The sequence below is a fragment of the Anser anser genome, assembly GCF_964211835.1.
Source record: "Anser anser genome assembly, chromosome: 10".
NCBI classification, from domain to species: Eukaryota; Metazoa; Chordata; class Aves; order Anseriformes; family Anatidae; genus Anser; species Anser anser.
The window spans coordinates 3,489,733-3,509,838 of record NC_139730.1 but is presented as its reverse complement, the minus strand read 5'-3'; the positions used below and the strand labels follow the sequence as shown (position 1 = coordinate 3,509,838).

The window sequence follows — 20,106 nt, the reverse complement described above, 5'->3', positions numbered from 1 at the left end:
TCCCACACTCCCTGCCACTCGCAACTATCCCGCCTCAAGACAGATCTCCGGATGAGATTCCTAAGTAGTTGTTTAACCCTCCACAAAATCTGAAGCGCATTCAGGAGACATAACAACAAGAGCAGGCTGGTCTGAGTATCCCAAGGATATTCAACATCTCGGAGAACCACCGTAACTAACTCGGGGGATAAGAGGGTGGTGGTGAAGGAGAAAGGGAGAGTGAACAGGTAGGGAAACATGTCTTCCCCTGTCCCCTTCACAGATTGGCTCCCTAACGAAAACAGGCAATAGGTGTAATTGCTAATAGTTTCCGAGATATGGGTTCCAAAGTATAGAGTCGACGTCAGTGCTGAGTACAAATACCAGGTTAAAGTCGTGACCAGATATTTCATCATTTCATAAGCCATTGTTACACCGCACAGTACCATAACAATCTTAAACCAGGGCCCGGAAAGGATAAACAGTGCAACAGGGAGCACATACAGAAAGTAACGCACCATAAAACTCAATTTGGAATACAGGTACAGCAGACTGGAGATTAAGGCAATCAACATCGTGACTAGCAACTATTAAGCAGGTCCAATACTTATACCAATTTTAGTTTAACACACTCTGGTCAGATTTGTCGATATCTCAACCCTTCGGGCCCCACGTTGGGCGCCAAAAAGACTGTTGTGGTTTAACCCGGCTGGCAGCTAAACACCACACAGCCGTTCGCTCACCCTCCCCCCTCCCTCTCTGGGATGGGGGGAGAGAAACGGGAAAGTGAAGCCTGTGAGTTGAGATAAAGACGGTTTATTAAGACAGGAAAATAATAATAACAATAATAATAATAATAGTGATAATGGTAATAGTATTAACAATAATAATGTGTAAGAAAACAAGTGATGCACAATGCAATTGCTCACCACCCGCTGACCGATGCCCAGCCTATTCCCGAGCAGCCGGCCCCCCCACCCCGGCCAGCCACCCCTATATATTGTTTAGCATGACGTCAGATGGTATGGAATACCCCTTTGGCCAGTTTGGGTCAGCTGTCCTGGGTCTGTCCCCTCCCAGCTCCTGCTGCACCCCCAGCCTGCTCGCTGGCAGGACAGAGCAAGAAGCCGAAAAGTCCTTGGCCTGGTGTAAACACTGCTCTGCAACAATTAAAACATCAGCATGTTATCAGCGCTCTTCTCATCCTAATCCAAAACATAGCACCCTACCAGCTACTATGAGCTACTTAACTCTGTCCTAACTGGAACCAGGACAGTATCTTATATCTTATGTATCTTATATCTTATGTATCTTATATCTTATGTATCTTATATCTTATGTATCTTATATCTTATGTATCTTATATCTTATGTATCTTATATCTTATGTATCTTATATCTTATATCTTTCTTATATATATTTAGCATTGACATTTTTTCCTCTTTTTTCTTTAATCATATGCAGTAAATATTTCACTGTTAATAACTCACCACTTCGTGTTGCCAGGGTGCATTGATGTTGCAGCTGTACTTGAGTAATAAAGAGGGACTTCTTCCTGACACCTGTTTTCTATTTTTGCTGCAGGAACTGTGGACATGGGTGGCAAGCAGTCCACAGTCGGCGAAGTCTCCATAATTCAGACACCCGTTACAGAAAGCATTCAGGCTGCTTACAAAGCTGGAGACACCACTAAAGCCCAAGAGTTGATTAAATTGTCATGTGAGGAGACGGCACTGCAAGTGGAAAAGGTAGGATTAGATGACTGCTCTTTCTCAAATGTTTTTGGGAAAGAAACCTTCAAATACTGAGCTGCTGTCTTCCACTACTCCTCGTGCAGACAATCCGTTCAGTTGTGTGTGTTACAGTGGTGCTGCAGGGCCCCAGACGTGCCTGGTTGTGTGGGGCACTTCAGGAATGTGCCCAGGGACAATATTTGCACTTGAAAACAATGATCAGAAAGATGAGACAGACCACAGGGAAAAGTGTACATGGGAACAGGATCAAGGACAGGAACCACAGGGGAGAAATCCTGTCGACACTGAAGTGGCGGTAAACCCCCCTGCTGGCTTTGCTGGGGTCGGTATTGCACACCAGACTGCCAGTTTGTTGGGGTATGTGTGGGTGTGTTGGCTTTGTCAGATGCTTAGAGTCCTGGGCTCTTCTGCCTGCTCTCCAAATGCAAGCCAGCTCTGATCCAGGAGCTGTGTTGCCACCTGAGCATGGTACTGACCTCCAGCTAGCAGGCCCTGCATTGCAAGTTGTATGTGTATGACTTGATCTAAAAGGGTATACTGCACCTCAGGTTGTTGGGCTAGTGGTTAAGTGCAGGCACAACCCCTGCGATGTTAACGAGGGCTGAAAGTTGCTTTAGAGTGGAGCTCAGTCCTGCATTCAGTAAGTACACGCAAAACAAAAAACCTTAAAATCTCCTCTTCTCAGTGTGGCAGATTGATATAACAGCTCATGATGGCTTAGGAGGATGGTTACTGAAGGGATTTATCTGCCAAAAGCTGAAACATGTATAAACAGTATTTTTAAAGTTTTGATTGTGCTGAAGTTTTACTCTGTCTCCTGTAATCAGCAAAAGGTGTGTTAAAAGTAGAAACACCGTGCACGATTCGTAGCTGATGTAGAAAGACACATTATACTAACTGTGCTCCTGGCCCTGTCTTCATTACCTGTGTGTGCAGTACTCTTCACAGCACACATCTGCCTGAAGGTGAAGGTCTATGACAGTGTTTTAGAATTCATGTATGTTTTTAGATGAGAGAAAGTGTCACGGTCTCTGTTGAATCAGCCAGAATTACCTCTTTTTTTTTTTTTTTTCCCCAAACACCACATTACTCTCTTTCACCCTAACCTCCTTGCCTGAGCCTTTGTACCATGCGGAAGATCCCCACTGAGTAAATGCAGCTTGTGTAGAGCCAGAGCAGGTCTGGGTAATGTCACAGAGCGAGCAAAAGACACACCACCGCTGGCAGATGCATCAGCTTAGAGAGCAGTTACTTGGGTGGTCCCTGACGCTCTCCTCTCGAGGCTATGCAAGGAGGGGTGCTGGTGCTGTGCTCTCTGAAAGAGAGAAATGCATCTTTCCCCATCAAAAGGAAACAGTTTATAGACCTAGCAAAAAACTTATTTCAGAGTCAGTTCAAACATGGTTGAGGGACCACTGGGAAGATGTTGCTGCTTGTGTTTGGAGCCGTACCTTTGTGCCAGCTTCTGCACTGCTGTGTCTTCAGAGCCCTTGTTTTGAGCCAGCTCTTAGGACACACTTACCTTAGCGTGTTGGGAGAGTACCCGAGCGTGAAGTCCAGTCAGCCGTCTCCAAAACATGAAATACTACACCTCTTAGCAGAGCACAAAAATGTTGTTTCTGTTGGTCTGCGAAAATTGTTTTACGGTCATCGCTCAGTGCCTTGGGCACTTCTGCAGTAAAGTCATACAAAAAACTATTAAGCAAAACCAACAAATTAATCTAATTACTTAATATATCAACAACATAATGGCTACTAGTGTTCATGACGTTCTCAATTAACCGCTGTGACAGTTTGTAGGCATTTGCATGAGCAGAAATAAATACATGACTCTGGAAATGCCATCTTTCTCTGTTTGCTCCCTTTACGCAGAGGCAAAGAAAAATCTGAGAGTTTGTTTTGCTTGTGTTTTCTTCACCAGTGTCAGCTTTTAGGTATTGCGGCAGCGTACGGAGATCTGCAGGCGGTGAGGTATTTACTGAAGGAAGCATTAGTGGTGTTACCAACAGAACCTAATGATGACAATGCTGCTGTGGTGGCTGCATATTTTGGACATAAGGATGTTGTGAAAGAACTGCTGGATTCCCTGCGTGGTAAGCCTATTGGGTTGCCTCTACCTTTCACCAGGCTTTTCAGTAGCTGTTTGATATAGCTTCAAGCAGGCTTTTTTTTTTTCTTTTCTTTTTTTTTTTTTTTTAAATTTTTTCACTTCCCTTAAAAGGGGAGGGAACTCAATCATGGGAAAGTGCACAGAGGGATTTAATCTCCTCTGTGTTTTCAGAAAAATTCCCCCATGGGAGGAAAAGTACATGAATAAAAATATTCCATGTTTGCAGTTCAGAAGCAGAGGAAGATGCCATTTAGACGATTCATTCCCATCAGCCCTCACAACTGGATAATGTCCCAGATCCCACAGAGAAATCAGGGGATTTTCAGGAAGCAGCATCATCGCACTCTGCTGATTCTGCAGACACAGTTTTGCTGGGAGTAAGAGTGCAACATGACTGCCTGGCGAGTAACAGCTTGGATGCACAGCTGGCAGCATGTTCTGTGCTCTCCTGTTGGCATTTCCATTTGACTTGCAGGGGAATTCCTTACCTTGAATTATCATTATATTTTATTTACATTTTATTTTTAAACTTTACTTTTAAACTTTCAAGTCTGAGGGATGTGACTAAACCTAGTATCTCCTTCAGCTAGAAAGGAGGCTGACAAGGCTGTGTGTATAACCCAGTGGCAAAAGTTAAATTGTATTAATATAATAATAGTCTCAGTAATAAAAAGTGAATTAAGTATTTGCTGGAAACTTAAATCAGTTTCAAACTGACCAAATTCCCTTAAGCCTTTGCTTTGGGGGATTGTATTTATAGGTGCTCTGTAAAAACTGCAACTTCCAGAAGTTCTTATGCAGGACTTTCCATCTGTGAAATTACATATAAACCAATCACAGGGCTTGGGAATAAATTGCATGTGTATCCTGTGCCGGGAGGACTTCCTTGGCTAACGCACTGCAGTGATTCTCCCTGGCTCAGTGTGAACTCGTGTTACAGCTGTGGCCCAGCTTGGGTGTTTGGATCCACTGTTAATTGAATCAAGTCCCTTGTCTCTGGATGCACAGCGCTGGTCAACCCTTGCAACCTCTGCCTGGGAATAGATGCTTGATTTCTCTACTGGCACCCTAGGAGACATCCTGGAAACCTTCCACTGTTGCCAGTTTATATGTGATTAGACCATGGCCAGCCAAAAAAGTTTGCCCATTAGCTGGGTGGGTAATGAACGGTTAAGCAAAGCAGGTAGCTTTCTGCTCAGCTGCAAAGTCTTTGCCTGACCCATCTAGGGCTCTTCTCTAACACTTGCACTCTTGCAGTTTAGTCTGCTTCCTTGTCATCAGGGGCTTCATCTTATACCCTTTCCATAGCTGCTATTTATGGATGACTCTTGCACATCACAGTCCCATGGCATCAACCGTCGAATACCCTATCTTTTTGGTAGGTCCCAGGACTTGCCAGCAACTCCTGAACTGGATGCTGGCCATCGCCTGCCAGCAGGGACACTTGGACATAGTGAAACTCCTAATTCGTGCATACAGTGCTGACCCAGAGAGCTGCGCAGTCAGGAGGAATGAGTTTCCAGTTCTTATACGGTTGCCCCTCTACGCTGCTATAAAGGCAGGTATGTATTTGCATGCTTTGAAGCCTTGTCCTTGTTCTGCAATATCTTTCAAAGAATGGGCTGAGTTGTTCCATTCTGGGAATGTGTTAGTGTGGGCTGGCTTCCTGAGATTGTTCTGGATTTCCAGTGAGATAAATTAAGACAGAATTGGCTCTGAATATTTTGTCTTAGCCAAATTTTAGTCAAGACCTTCCTAAGTTAGGTTACTGTAAATGCTGAGAGGCTGAACTTTCCTCTTTAATTTTAAACTCCTAGGGAAAAGGCCCTCCAAAAATAGAAACTGTGCAAGTAAAAGCATTATTGTTATGGACACTATGGCACACAGCTTGATTTAGGCTAAATAATTTACACTTCAAAGCACAGCTGTATGTATGGTTTAATAAGCTGGGGTGAGGGGGGGAAGAGAGAGAAAAAGAAGTGGAGCTTGGGCCAGTGCTTTTACAGAGTGTCTTTGCTGTCTCGGTTTGACTAAACTAAATCCTACCACTGGAAGAAACAGTCTTTACATGATTCAGTTCCCTTTTTGCACACCCCCATGATTTTTTTCAGAAGTGGTTATTTCCCAGGATTTCTGTTCAGGTCCTTGTTGATTCACTTACATGAGAAGAAGAGAACAGACAATCTGCCTTTTCTCTAAAGGGAATGAAGATGTAGCTGTGTTCTTATTACGGAATGGAGCCTTCTTTTGTTCCTACATCCTGATGGACAGTCCTGAATCCAGCAAACACCTTCTGAGGAAGTATTTCATTGAGACAAGTCCTTTACCAGGCAGTGCTCCAACAAAAACAGTAAGTAGCCATTTATCTGTCTGAAGAGATGTTCTTTGAAAGGAACATCATGTTAATAATTCATATTTGTCTGCGTACCATGTGGCTGGTGATTCTTCTCAGCTAAGATCCTCGTGGTTCGCTACCCATTTAGAAAACAAGCTGTGAAAGTGCTTTCATGCCAGTGCTGAACTGCAAGGTGTAAAACATTAGGCATTTAAACGGTGTCATCGTGCAAGGTGCTATGCATGATACCTTCCACTTGGCCATTTTAACATCGGCATGCGAACCAGGCTTATGCTGTGGAAAGGAATCGTTGGCTTTTGCTCAGAGTCTTACAGAGAAATAAGTATGAACATGGGCTTCCTCTGTGACCCCTGGCAAATCTCTTCATTTAGGCTGCTGTAGCACATCCTGGTTGCAAGATAACACCCCAAGCCCTGTGCTGGCCAGGAGAGTTAGAGCACAGAGCTGAACATATAAACCCTTCTCTTCCCCTGGGTCTGTTAGCTCAGATACAGGACGTACAAATGGGCTCATGTGGCTTTTGGCTAACTGGAGCATAGGTAGAGCAAGCTCACATCTGTTCGATAAATGTTCCTCCCAGCCTCAAACCCTCATCAGCAAAAGATGGCTGGTAACCTTTACTGTCACACTCAGTAAGGACATCTCTGGCTTTCTGGAGCATCACCATGAGTGTCATGTGTGATCAGACCACATCAGTTTAACTGCAATTGTCCCACCAAATTGTCCCACCTTGTCCCACCAAAAAACCTTGAAAGGGTTTTTGGTGGGAGGCCAACAGAAAGCAATTAAAGCCTTTTTAAGTTGACAAGAGCTTGTTCACTACTTAGTCATTGACAGCATTTTGACAATTTTGTAAATCTGTTTGCATCTGTTTCTTCCACTGTGAAACATGGAGATTTAAATTCCTTGTATCTCACAGCTGTTGGAAGTCTTAATACATGGTAACGATGCGTTGAGATCCACAGACGAGTGGCATTGTTTTCATGTGGGGTTTTACGACATTTCATGACTATCCTGTATCTTTGTGTAACAAGGCTATATTCTTCATTCTCTTAACCTGTTATTCAAGTCTCCTTTATTCAGAACTGAAAAACATCTCACAGCCCATGCTGTTACTGCTTTGTAGGGCAGCATGTAGTAGTTTGTAGTATTTGTATAACTATCCAACAATTTAGTTATCAGGCATCTTATCAGGCAGGTTGAATAGGAGCATCAGAGCCCGGAATTTTCAATAGTTACAGTTTTCATTGGGTCATAAAAATTGCGTGGTGAAAAATGTTAAGGGAAAATTTTCGATCAAGGCTCTGACTGCATGAATCCCATTGCCAGTTGAGTATCTGTTTGCTCAGCTTGCAACATTGTGGGGTGTTGATTCTGCTTTGGTGTTAAGTAAAAATAAGCAGAGAGGGTCTCAGAGCATTCTGAGCTTCTCCATTCTCTGTTTTCCTGCCAACATCCTGTCTCACTGGATTCCAGACAATATTGCGAATGGTAGGAACTGCAGTCCACATATGTGAGCTTGACTTCATTAGGTTCAATCATAAGATTTAGAGCCCTCTCTATGCCATTCTTTGTTTCATTGAAAGGTGAACAAAAGGAAGCTAAAATATTCCTGAATAACAGTTGATAAAACTCCATGCCTGTTTAGAAGGGGAAAAAAATCCAACTAACTGGATAATTCAGCTTGAATAAACTTTGGAATAAATGTCTGAATCACAGGGAAGAAGTCTGTTTTCCATGTGAACTTGCTGGCAATTTTTAACTTAGCTGCTGTAAAAAATGACTCAGCCTTGCTCTTGTCACACCCTGAGCAAAGAAGAGAGAAGTCTTAAAACATCAGCTAATTGCCAGAGAAGCCTGGTTTAAAAAGAAGAAGAAGAAGAAAAAAATTCAAAAAACACTCAGAAACTTGACCTTGATTCGTCTATTGGCTGTTTATTTTTATTATGTTGCATATTCAAGGTTTTCTCTTTGAATTAATTTTGGCAGCCTGGGCCAAATTCAGGAAGATTTGTCCTAGTTTGTCTGCCGAGCTCAGGTCTCTGGGAAGTGACAGTCACACACCTTTATAATTTTTTAAAACAAGGCTTCGTGGCAGCTGCAAACAAGCTTCCTCAGTGCTTTCTTCATAACCGATAAAGTTTGTGAACGTCAGTCTTCCTGAGTAAGCGCTGTGATGTATTTTTCACTGTTAGGAAGCAGAAGAGGATTGTGCAGAGGCGGCGATGCGTCTGGCAGCCAGCTAGATGTCAGAAGTTCTCCTCTTGGGCAGAGCAGGCCAAGCAGGGATCATTTCAGAACGAGCCCAGAATTTCAGAAGGACTCGTCCCATCTGTGCTATCTCTGAGTGAAAACACTGCTCAGTTGACCTCCAGTTGATTTCACAGCAGCGAACGCTACCAACTATGCATAAAATGTGGTTGGAGAGCCCAGGTTGGCTTCCGTGCCTTCCAGGCTGCTGTTGCGGTGTGTACAGTGCTGCCCTTCCTGAGGCAAGAGGAGTTACATCTCATTTTTCTAATACCTGTTTCTCCTTTTTTTTCTTCTTCTTTTTTTTTTTTTTTTTCTGGTGTATATTTAACCCTATACCAAACCACTATCTTTTTAAACAGAGGAAGTGCTCCATTTTTACGGGAACAGGTAGCAAATGCCCAAAGTACCCCCTGCGGTAAGATGGCTAGGCACAGATTGCAGACTTTGATAGGTGCGTCGTAAGCACGGAAATATTTAACTTTCCAGTGTGTGCAGCATTAGATTTGTGTGTGTGTGTGTTCCATCATGGACTGGAAAAGAGATTAAACTGCTGCATTTTCCCAGGAAGTGCTTTGCTAGGATTTTTTGCATACAAATGTTATGTATATGTGTGTGAACCTCCTGATTTCTCTATCCACTGCCTGGCTAATCTCAGTTACATCACCGAACAGTCATAAATTCAAGTTAATACTTTCTTTGTATTTGGAGTTCGTTGTCTGCCCCAAAACAGTGGGGATTTCTTGCTCCTGCACAATTTCTAGTCCCTTACCTTCCTTCTAGTCCCTACGTCAATGCAGCCCTTGCTCAGAGGCTTAGCTGGCCCTCCAGTCTGCAGCACTCGGGCAGAAGAGACACTGTCACACCCCGGCTCCAGAGCAGGAGGAGGAAGAGGAGGGCTGAGCACAAGGCCATTATTGCGCAGATTTGAAAAGCTGCCCAGGAGATGCAGACACCTACCCTGCGGCGTGTTGGATTTCACCATCTTGTCTGTGGTTTTAGAAGTCACTATCTGAACTCTGCAGTTATCTTTCTATCGCATTAAATACCCCGAGGCCAGGGCTCTGCATTTTTGAGGTAAATGATATGTGATAATCTAAATAAAAGTTGAGATGAGTATCAGTCTGAAATGAGAAGCAGCAGAGGCTCGTGGTCCTGTCTGAACCTGCTAAAAGCTGGCTATATATCTTAGTATTAGTTGGTCTGCTCAAGGGCAAGTTCTTTTTTGTTCTGAAATAAGAGCCTGGGCCTGCTGTAGGGAGCATCCTTTTGAAACAGAGCAGGAACAGAGGGAGAGGATAAATGCCAACAGTTCTTTCTTCTGATTTATTTTCTTGCAGCTTTGCTGGGAATAGTTTAAGCAAGAAAACGGGAAATTTGGGAGTTTGGGTGTGTAGTACATTTTTCCTCCTTGCTCCCCTAGGAGAAGGGGCAATGTTCTTATTATATGGACTGGCAAGCAGAGCCTGGGTAACTTGAGCCAGTGACTGGTGTCACACAGGAAATTTGAGGCTCGGGAGTCTGAATTCAGGAACTCAACACAAAGAGTCTGCTTTCTCCTGTGAGGTGGAAACCAAATGAGCAAGCCAGCTCAAGGCCTTTGTTCCAATTACTACCAGAATTTTGAAGCCCTACATGGATATATGCACCCTATGTTCACTGAAGGACCTACGGATATCCTTTTGAATGGAATATTCACCCAGACTTTTGTCTGTAATTCTGCATTTTCTTGCTTCTGCATGTATAGGGGAAATATGTGAATAGTTCCTCCACTTCTGAAGTTCAGTCTCCCTCTGAACAGGATCTTTGTGATGGTTACAGGAGATAAGTGATGGTTCCAATAGAGATTGTGAGACGAATCCACCTTTCTGTGTCCTTCACTGCTGTGTTAGCAGTTAAAACTCTGTTCCAGACCCAGTGTCTTGACGATGATATGGGTAAGTGGGAAGACCCTTACTTGGCAGCAGTTATTTTTGGACCATGGAGATGTCTGGAACTGCTGCCTAAAAGCTTGGATTTTCCCCTACTTATTGTGGTTTAACCCCCACACCCATTTTTGGCTGAATCTCACCATAGCTTTTGACAGAAAAAGTCTGCACTCTTGGATAGAAAGGAACAGGATAGAATATGCACTGCCAGCTGAGGTTGTTAAAATGGCTAATTCCCTTTTAAAACGTTTCTCACATGCCTAGGCAAACTATGCTTGTATTCTGATTTCCATAGCTGGATCTTTACACCTTTCTCTTTTAGCCTGAAGAGGGCTATGAAAAAATCCTACCCCAAGAAAAACCTGTTAAAAATCTACACGGCACACATTTAGTAGGGTATTGGGCCCTTTCTGAACTCTTTCTGAGAGTGGGAGGTTTGTGGTATGTGATTTTGCTAATGCAGAGCATGTGATTTTACCCAGCGCTGTTAGGTAGGACTGTGATGGTTTTGTTTCTGTACCAGCAGAAGTCATGGTGGAGATGTACTTGTCTTGACATAAGCCTTTTGCTGGTATCACTACAAACTGCAATATAGTATAAACTGCATCAGACATAGAATTTCCTTGCTGATTAAGCTATATTTCTATTAGGGACAATTTTAACTGATTAACTGATGTAGGATGGAACTACAGTGATGCCGCTCTCCTCCTCTCCCCAGCCGTGGGCTCCTCCCCGCACTTGCATCAGTACCATTATAAGTCTGGTTTTGGAGACCTTAGCTGGGAGCTAAACCAGCTGAAAATTCTCTCTCTAAAATACAGAATAATAGTGTTAGAAGTGCTCTGAACATGCTCAGAAGTGGCTGGACAGGTATCAGTACCACTTGAGGGCTTTGTAGTGTAGATGTGGCTTTCTGCATTACCTGGGTTAAGGCGTCTGGATGCTATTTTGAGTTCTAGGGGTAATTCAAAGCACTAGGAAAAACAGTCAAGTGTATCAGAACAAATGTGCCCTTCCCTGGTGAGGTTTCCTCATGCCAGAAAAATCTTCTAGTCTGTTAGTATCAGTGCCACATCCTAGCACTGGGTAGCTAGGAATGACTTTACGCCGTAAATCACAAGTGATTTCTGTCCAGTGAAGTAAACATGCTTGCTCCTGGGCTGTTACAGCTGAGAGAAAATTGCATACAGAGTTTAAAACAAGATTTTGTAAGTGGAAAGCTGTTAAATATTCAGGCTTGGAAAAGCTAACAATAAAGCAGAATTTGTTTGGTTCAGCGTAACTCTGTAACTCTGCATAATTTGATTTCCCGTTGCAGTTAGCTTGGTGTGTTTTCTATGGGATGCCTTGTGGCATGACGGTGAATGTGGCTTTAGACAGCTTGTTCTCTCTGCCTTGGTTTCCCCAGTGATAACGTGGACATAGTATTTCCATTCATATTTATTGGGCTGTCCTGAGGATTCACTAGCGAACATCTGAAAAGCTCGATGTCAACACTAAATATGATTATTATTAATTTCTAAAATGTGCAACTTATTCCATCCTCCTACATATTTACCTATGCAGTCTCCATTACTTGGAGTTCTGAGTCTCAAATAAGCATTTGAGTTAGACCTTTGTTTCCCTTTTCTTCTCCCTTCCCCATATTTATTCCTTTTAATTTTAAATTTGGAGTTAAAAATCTTAAAAGCTAAATACTCGAAATTGAAAAGCAAATTAAACTCGCTGTCAGGTCCTTGCTGCCTCCTGGTGGTGAATTAATGATCACTTCATTGAGGCTGTTTTAGGACTGAGTTTCATCAAAACCACTGAGTTTATGAAAACATTTTGGGACTAGAAGATTTAAAATGAGTATTTTGCATTGTAGATCTTATTGGAAGGCAACGAAGAGATTTTGAAAATGAAGCCTCAGGTTGTTTCGTTGCATTGATGGCCATTATGTGTTCATGTTTTCTTCTGTCTGAGCTGGAACCTGAAATAAGTAGTTTTGCCATCCACAACTTCTGTTTTATTTTTTTTTAATTATTTTTATTTTTTTATTTTTTTTTCCCCAAAGAGGATAAAATGACTTCCTCATATAACTGTCAAAAGCAGCAAAACATTGTCTAGAAAGGAAGCGACTGCCAAAATCGTCTCTCTCGGATAATAAAGTATCTTCCTGAATTATATTGAACAAACTCGTAGTGTTGAGAAATGCTTTACAAGAGGGTGTTCGCCTTCCCTTGCCTGTCCCAGATGTTGCTTTTCAACATCTAAACCTAAACCTAAACCTTCCCAGAACAGTGCTGGGCTGCTGTTGCTGGGAGGTTCATGATGGAGGAGTGGTGCCCGGGTATATATTAATTATTCCAGCAACAGGCGTCCTCATGAGAAGTCATCGTCGTGCTCACAGACCTACCCATGCCCTCTTGACAGAGACCCACAAGCTTTTCAGACGCTGGCTGCTCCACAGGGCTTCCCCTGGACCTGAGAGGGGTGGTTTCAGGCAAGGGCAGCCCACCCGCTGCGGGGCAGGCCGGAGCTAGTGGTGGACAGGCCGAGAAGGCCTGGTCCTCTGCCTGCACTTGGTCGTGGTCTTGGGAGTGAAGTCATGGAGCAGCTATATAGTGCGGGCTGCTGATATCCAGGCATGATTTCATCTCTGAGTCAGTTTAATTCCTAGAAGCAGATTGGAAAGTGAGCAAAATGTTTATGCCTGGGCTCTGATCTGCCAGATTCCCAGCGTTGCAACGGGCCGAAAGCAGTCAAGCAAGAGGGCTTTTACTAATGTGGTTTTCTCTTCTTTTTTTTTTGAAATATGCAGGCTTTGTGTGTGAACTGGTCAAACCTCAAACTGCCCTGGGTGGATCTGGACTGGCTGATTGATATTTCCTGTCAGATAACGGAGCTTGATTTGTCTGCCAACTGCCTGGTCTCCCTTCCATCCGTGATCCCATGGGGCCTGATAAACCTCAGGAAGCTCAGCCTGGCTGACAATCAGCTGACAGAGTTACCCAGCGTACAGTCATCCGACGAAATTATATGTACAAGGTGTGTGTGCTGGATGTCTATGGCAACAGGAGTTTTTGCTAGCATTTTATTGATGCCTGACCAAATATCTTCTGTAATCACAGGTTGCTCGAGGTCGATGTATCCAGCAACAGGCTCTCTACTCTCCCTTCTGGATTCCTACATCTTAAAAACCTTAAAAAACTCATCGCTGCCAAAAACCATATGGAGAAGTTATTTGACGAGGAAAACAGTACGTGCAGTCCCTTGTTATGCTTACATTTCAAGGCCTGATTTGTAGAGAACCCCAAACTGTTATAATAATGACTTAAAGCCGGTATTAGCTACAGATGCTTAGCATCTCTCAAGTCTTTGTCCAAAGAACATGAAATGCCTGTTTATTTTTTATCCCTCATGATATCCTTTGGCTCTTATCTAGCGAGTATTCATCATCTGGCTGGATGAGACTGCTCTCATGCTTACACCAAGCCTGCAATGCTTTGTGTTTTCCAGCAACTAATTGGATTGGCTTAAGGAAGCTGCAGGAGTTTGACGTCTCTGACAACAGGTTGGTGGAACTTCCAACGGTTTTTCTATACTGCTTCAAGTCCCTAAACATACTGAATGTTTCCAGAAATCAGCTGAAAGTGTTTCCAGATCCCTGGGCCTGCCCCTTGGTAAGTCAAACTGCTCTGTCAGAGTCACAGGCTGTAAAAGCTGTTGAAACAGTGTAAAATCTATGCTGTGATGCTTACAAAGCTGTCAGATGTCTTAGGCTAAAACGGTTTTTATAGAACAGTCAGCCTTTGTTCAAAGTTAACTTTGCCCAAACCCATGGATAAATGAGGCATCCATACCTGCACATTGCTGTCACTTTATTCATTATTATTACAGGAAAAGTTAATGACAAGACCCTGTGGATAGCAGGAGAACAGTATGCTTTGGCAAAGTGTTTGTTTATGATTGAAAAGCAAATGGAGATGATTTTCAAAATAACTTTTGAAGTACTTTTAGCCCAACAAAGAATTTGCCCATCAATTAAGTGAATGTGTCTGCTCAGCAAATACTATGTACCTGCATGTGCAATAGTTTATCTAGATCAAAATATCTGAAGAAGTAGCCTGGAATGAGTGTGTTAATGCCTCAAATGCATGACATCTGACCTGCCTAATTTTCTAAAGAGATGATTACTACTCTTTGGGTGTTTTTTTTTCTTTTATGTTTTCCAGAAATGTTGCAAAGCATCTAGAAACTTACTGGAATTCCTACCTGATGCATTCACTATTTTCTGGAAAAATCACCTCAGAGAACTGGATTTTTCTGAGAACTCGCTAAAAGAAGTTCCGCTGGGACTCTTCCAGCTTGAAGTAAGTGTCATTTCTTCCCACCTTGCACATATTTCTCTTAATACCTACTCAGAGCTCAGCGTCATAGTGGTGACTGCCTGCTAAGGTAGGAGACTGCCTGTTGTTTTGTGGTCATGAACGCAGCCTTTGTGCAGGGCCTCTGAGCACCCCATGAACCCCATGAGTGATTACATTCTGGCCCTCATCCAGTGTCATGGCATACCTAGATTTTGATGCAGGTCTTTCAAGAACTCTTTGGATGTCTTTGATTTTTGGGAGCACAATGCAGAAGACAACCACTGCATTATGGCTGCATGTTACAACCTTTGAAATACAAATGTTCTCAAGTGTGCTCACAAATAAATATGTGTTTTTGTAATCTGGCACACCGGTGTTACGTGATTAAGTACTAGTTGTTCTCTGCTGATATTATGATTTGAAAATGGCATATTTGAATGCCCTTAGCAGTGCTACTTGACATCTCTTATCTTTTGGCTTGTGCAAATTAAATAATTCTTCCCCATGGATGGCAGAGACCCACAGTTTTACTTCAGAATTCTTCAGAATCTGTGGCTTCACATAGTTTTGACATGAAACCAAGCAGAACTTGGGGGTTTCCTTCAAGGTTCCCTTCTAGATTGTGAAACTCAGAGTCATGCAGATAGAAATAGAGGTAAATATTTCTGCAGAAGTATGTTAGTTTTTCACTGCTGGCCTCTGTGGGAGGGATGCAGAAGTGGTGGTTTATTTCCGTGTCCAGTTTGGAAGTCGGCAGTCTGCTGCAAATACGCATCTTGCTCATGGCTAGAGGAGTGCTGAGGATCATTTGCTGCCTTGGTTGTTTCTAACAATCCCTGTAGATTTGTGCTTGCTTTTTGAAAATTGAAAAACATTTGTTTTCAATTGGTGTTTCTCCTGAAATGGAATGAATCCTATGGACTATTGTCTCCAAAACTTGTTTTTTTCTGTATGCATTAAAAGTAAACCCCTTGGGTCGGAACTACCATGGTAGATTTTAAATGCCAGATGATTCTTCAAGGGCACATTTCCTTGGCTCCTGCTGCTCAGAGGCTGCAGAGGGCTATGAACGTGCCAAGTACGGGACATTAGAGAAGACCTCAGTGCAATCCCTACTGATGATCTGTCTTTAAAGATAGAGAACTTTGGCTGCTGTAACTAATGCCAGTTTTTACCTGCATCTCTTCAGATGTACTGTCACAGAAGAAATAAATAACAGGTATTTTCAGTCCCGCCAGGGCCAGAGTATAGTGAGCACCTAGAGTCCGTGCCTGGATCAGCTGTGGCTTGGTCTACTCCTTGATTATAGAATTCGTGTCAGTGAATAGGGTTGCATTTGCACTCCAGCCCTCCCCAGAAGCAGATGTGGAAAGGGGAGAAATGGGCAGCAATGTGTTGCTACACATAATGTGCTGAGGAGTAGTGAGCTGTCTCCTTCCTGGCAAAAGCTGAAAGCAGGGGAGGCACTGTGACTTGAAAGCATGTCTCTGACCTCAGCTGGTGAGACGTGTAGTTTATGACGGACCTTTGCTTGGTTTGAGGAGGGGTCTAAAGTCTAACACCAGTTCACAGTCACTAATATGATGTATGTACTAAAAATGTGGTGATAAGGGAAGCAGAGGCCTTCTCAGCTTTCCTATCCCTTGCTTTCTAAAGGAACTAGACGTGCTCCAAGCCATGTCTTAGTTCTGAGACTAGTTAGCTTCTCTTGAAGAGACCTGACCTGTGTTGTGTGGACATGTTCAGGTAAGACTCTGCTCAGCTTTTCCACATCACGAGCTGACTGAGGCAGCATAATCTGGATGCTCTCATCCCTTTCCTCTGGTATAATCTAACACACCAGAGCCCTTTCTGCACGCCGCAGCAGCAGATTTGAAGGAAGCTGTCTGCTGCTGCCATTCTCTCAGTTCTGGAAGCTCTCGTTCCCCTCCTGAAAGGCAACAAAAATGGAGAAGTTAGAGATGAGAGAGAAGAGGCAATTGCAAAACAAGGACCGTGAATCTCCAGAATTAGTCGCGAAGAGTCACAGCCAGTTGAAAGTAACTAATTTTCCTCCTATGGAGCAAGCACATAAGCATTGCATGTAATCCCACCAGGCGCTTAGCTCTCCTGGAGCGTTGCCTTTGTCAGCATTTGTGGGAGACATGTAACGTGGATACAGTTGACTGAAAATGAAGCGTCCCAGCTAGACCACACAGAACAGAGTTTGTGCTAATTCTGGACTGTGCAGCCTCCCTTCCCTCCAGCCCCCTGTTCAGGGATATTTCGGGAGAGAAGTTTGAAGCATTGTCATTGAACAGCCTCATGCTGGTACTTGGAGAGAGCTCGACACCAGGCGCCAAGGGAGGACCGTGTCTTCCTTCCAACAGGAGGTTTGAGCCAGCGGCAGGCTAATGATGATAAAAGCATTGGCTGTCAAGACAAGAGTGGCAGGGAGGGTTTTATAAGTTTGCACAGTTCTCCAACCTTTTCCTCTCGTGGTTCGCTCTGCGTATTTGCAGTTTTACATTTCACTTCACCTTCCCTAGGTCCCACCAGGGCCCAGTGCTGCACCTCTCCTATCACTAGAGGGAGCATTTTGCGTGCTAATTGCCATTGCAGCGACTGCTGGCTGTCCGTTGCTTTTGTCACATGGATACCTCCTATTTTTTTCCGTTTGAGAAAAGGGAGGAAGGCCAACAGACTGGCTTTGTGAAACACTGTTAATCTTGCTTGATGAAAAGGGGCATAAACCTTTTATATTATGTGGAGCACATAAAACATTTAACACACTTGAAGCCAAAGTCTCTGCTGGTAAAACAGGATTTCCATGGGGTATAATTCATTAATACTGCTCTACTTATGGCATGAGATAATTTAGTTGATGATTTGCTTATCTCATTTTTTATGGGGGAACTTGCAGAATAAACCTACTTGGAAATCCTACATAGACAATTGTTTTTCAGTGGAAAATTGGATTGTCAGCCAAATGAAAATGCTTATTCGAGCCTCAACATTATTTTTAAAGACAGATGGAAGAGCAGAAACTTTACACATCTGAATGTGAAATGCGTTTTTTCTTTTGCATTTCAGTTAAAGGAGGGCCTGTGGTTAACCTTATTGACCGTATTTGCAGCCACGTCCTATCTGTACAGTGTCAATGGTATAAATCAGCTTCAATTCTTGTTTTTGAAATTTCTTTCTGGCGTGAGGGGAAAAAAAGCTGTTAGGTGAATTCTATAAATCACGGAAAGGTGATATAAATCCTTTCAGTTTTAACAAACAAATAATAACAAAGCAAATGCAAACTTTCCTTGCGTGAAATAGTTCACATTTTTCACATTGATCTTATACATATGCAACAGGTATAAGCCCATTCTGACACTAGCTTGCACAGACATAAACGAATTCTCATCCGTATGTGGCTTACTGTGTGCATAGATCATGCTGTTCTTTTCCATTTGGAAGGGTTTCCTTACTAAAAGTAAAATGTCCTCCTAAATGGGTTGTTTCCAATTGAATCTGTCAGCAAGTAGACTAATAATCTCCCCAAACTAATAGTGGTATTGCTTTGTGCAAAAAATATACTTGCTGTAGACAGAAATGAATTTTTTTTGCATGCTAGGCAGGCTGGACAGGATGTTCCGATGAAAAAGATGTGCTTTCTTCTTGTTTCAGTTCTTTAAAAGCCATGCTAAAAAGTCTCTTTCTGTGTGTTTGATATACTCTGTCTTCTAACTCCAAGCTACTCTTCTTTTAGTCTTTGGTGTCCCTGAAGTTGCTGGGAAATCAGTTAGCTACATTGCCTTCACAAGATAAGTGGAATTGCAAACAGCTTAAATCACTGGATCTTTCAAAAAACCAACTTGGGAAGTAAGTGTGGTGTGGGTCTTGGTTTTTTTTGTTGTTTTTTTTTTTTGTCTGAGAAAACAAAAGCTGAAGAAATTATAGCAAAACCGATCCCCCCGTGTAATACAAAGGGTGTCAGTAGTGAATTAATTACCTGCAATGAAGGCATTGACATCAGCATACCACGTCTCCAAGTATATTGTGTGTCTGTGACAGTGATGAATTATCCGTTACTGCTTCTTTGGATGCTTAGCAGACTATATCATTTATTAAATAGATTACTGATAATGGCAGTTTAACTTCAGAACATGTTGGAATTTCTTTAACCCAATGTGTGGTTCATCACTACAAATACTAGTTTGTGGGGAGCGTATCTGAACCATAAACCATCTGGCTGGGCTGCAGTTTGCAGTTAGTGTGGGAGTATTGTTTTGGAAAATATGAGAAGTCTTTGTTTTTTTAAATGGAAGTGTAAGCAGCTGCAAGTTCATAGAGAATACTGACATTAATAAAGTCATCTAATAAAAAGGTGATGTTCTTCTATCTAGAAATTACAACAGGGATGTTTAACACAGAGACTTAAAGGTCCGTTGTCTTCTCCAGAGATGCATTTAACTGTGTTATACTTCTGTCCTCCCATCTGGGTGACTGCCCAAAAATTTTTCTGGAGTCTTTATGAGTTGCTGTGTCAGTTGCTAAGGTCATATTATCATTTTTCAGTCTCGGTGTGTTTCCCTAGTTGTGTTGTTGGGTCTCCTTGTCAGAGATTCTCTGGTGAGAGCAGGGAGTGGCAACAGGTCGGTTCTCCAGTGCTCCTCGTGAAGCTTGTTCAATTTGCTGTTTGACAGGCTACTTAACCTTGACACCCATAAAGCTGGGGGTCAAGTGCTCTCGCCCTGGGAGCTGAAAGCACAGCCTTGCAGAGCTCTGTTAATTTGCCAGAAGAAAACCGTTGGGCCTGGACAAGTGTTGGTGGAGTCTAGCTCTGTGATTGCGCAGCGGGTTTCAATACCACCAAAACCAGAAAGGAACCCGTAAGAACCGTGCTGTGCGTCCCACAGCCTTGGGTAGGGTCCAGCTCTGCTGTGCATCTGTCACGGGCACAGAGCTCCAGCACAGTTCTCAACTGCCACATCGAAGCTCATTTTTCCACATGTTGCCATTTTGTCTTGCTGACAGGAATGACGAGGGATTTAAAACAAAGCGGATTCCCTTTTTCACCACGAGGAGCAGGGTGCGTTGTGGCCCAGAGGCAGGTAAGGTGCGCAGCGGTGCAAATGCTGAGAGTGGGGCTGAGGTGGGCTGTGAAGCAGCAGGAATCTGTGGAGTTTGCCTGGGGGGAGATCAGCATAAATTCAGCTGCAATTTTAAGTGCAATTGCACTTAAATAAAGAGAAAATGTGTTCAGATAAAATATTTCTAAAGAAGCAGTGCAGCTGGTTCCTACCATCAACATACGAAGGTGAAGAATGGGTAAGACCTGTTTCTTTCATGGAACTTTTATTCTGTTGGTGAAAATTATTCTTTTTAGCCAGAGCACTAACTGGTG

General features: G+C 43.0%; 1 protein-coding gene across 7 annotated transcripts in view; it reads left to right on the top strand.

Annotated features, from left to right (window-relative positions):
- The window catches only part of LRRK1 (leucine rich repeat kinase 1), an 86,455-nt gene that overhangs the window by 26,613 nt on the left and 39,736 nt on the right, over positions 1-20,106 (top strand). For all 7 annotated transcript variants that reach the window (XM_083849733.1, XM_083849734.1, XM_083849737.1 and 4 more), the window contains 10 exons: positions 1,564-1,727; positions 3,655-3,826; positions 5,226-5,405; positions 6,045-6,193; positions 13,181-13,407; positions 13,491-13,618; positions 13,879-14,042; positions 14,595-14,732; positions 18,469-18,581; positions 19,737-19,813. In XM_083849733.1, the coding sequence (XP_083705859.1) occupies positions 1,564-1,727; positions 3,655-3,826; positions 5,226-5,405; positions 6,045-6,193; positions 13,181-13,407; positions 13,491-13,618; positions 13,879-14,042; positions 14,595-14,732; positions 18,469-18,581; positions 19,737-19,813 (1,512 nt within the window). The remainder of the gene's footprint in view (positions 1-1,563; positions 1,728-3,654; positions 3,827-5,225; positions 5,406-6,044; positions 6,194-13,180; positions 13,408-13,490; positions 13,619-13,878; positions 14,043-14,594; positions 14,733-18,468; positions 18,582-19,736; positions 19,814-20,106) is intronic.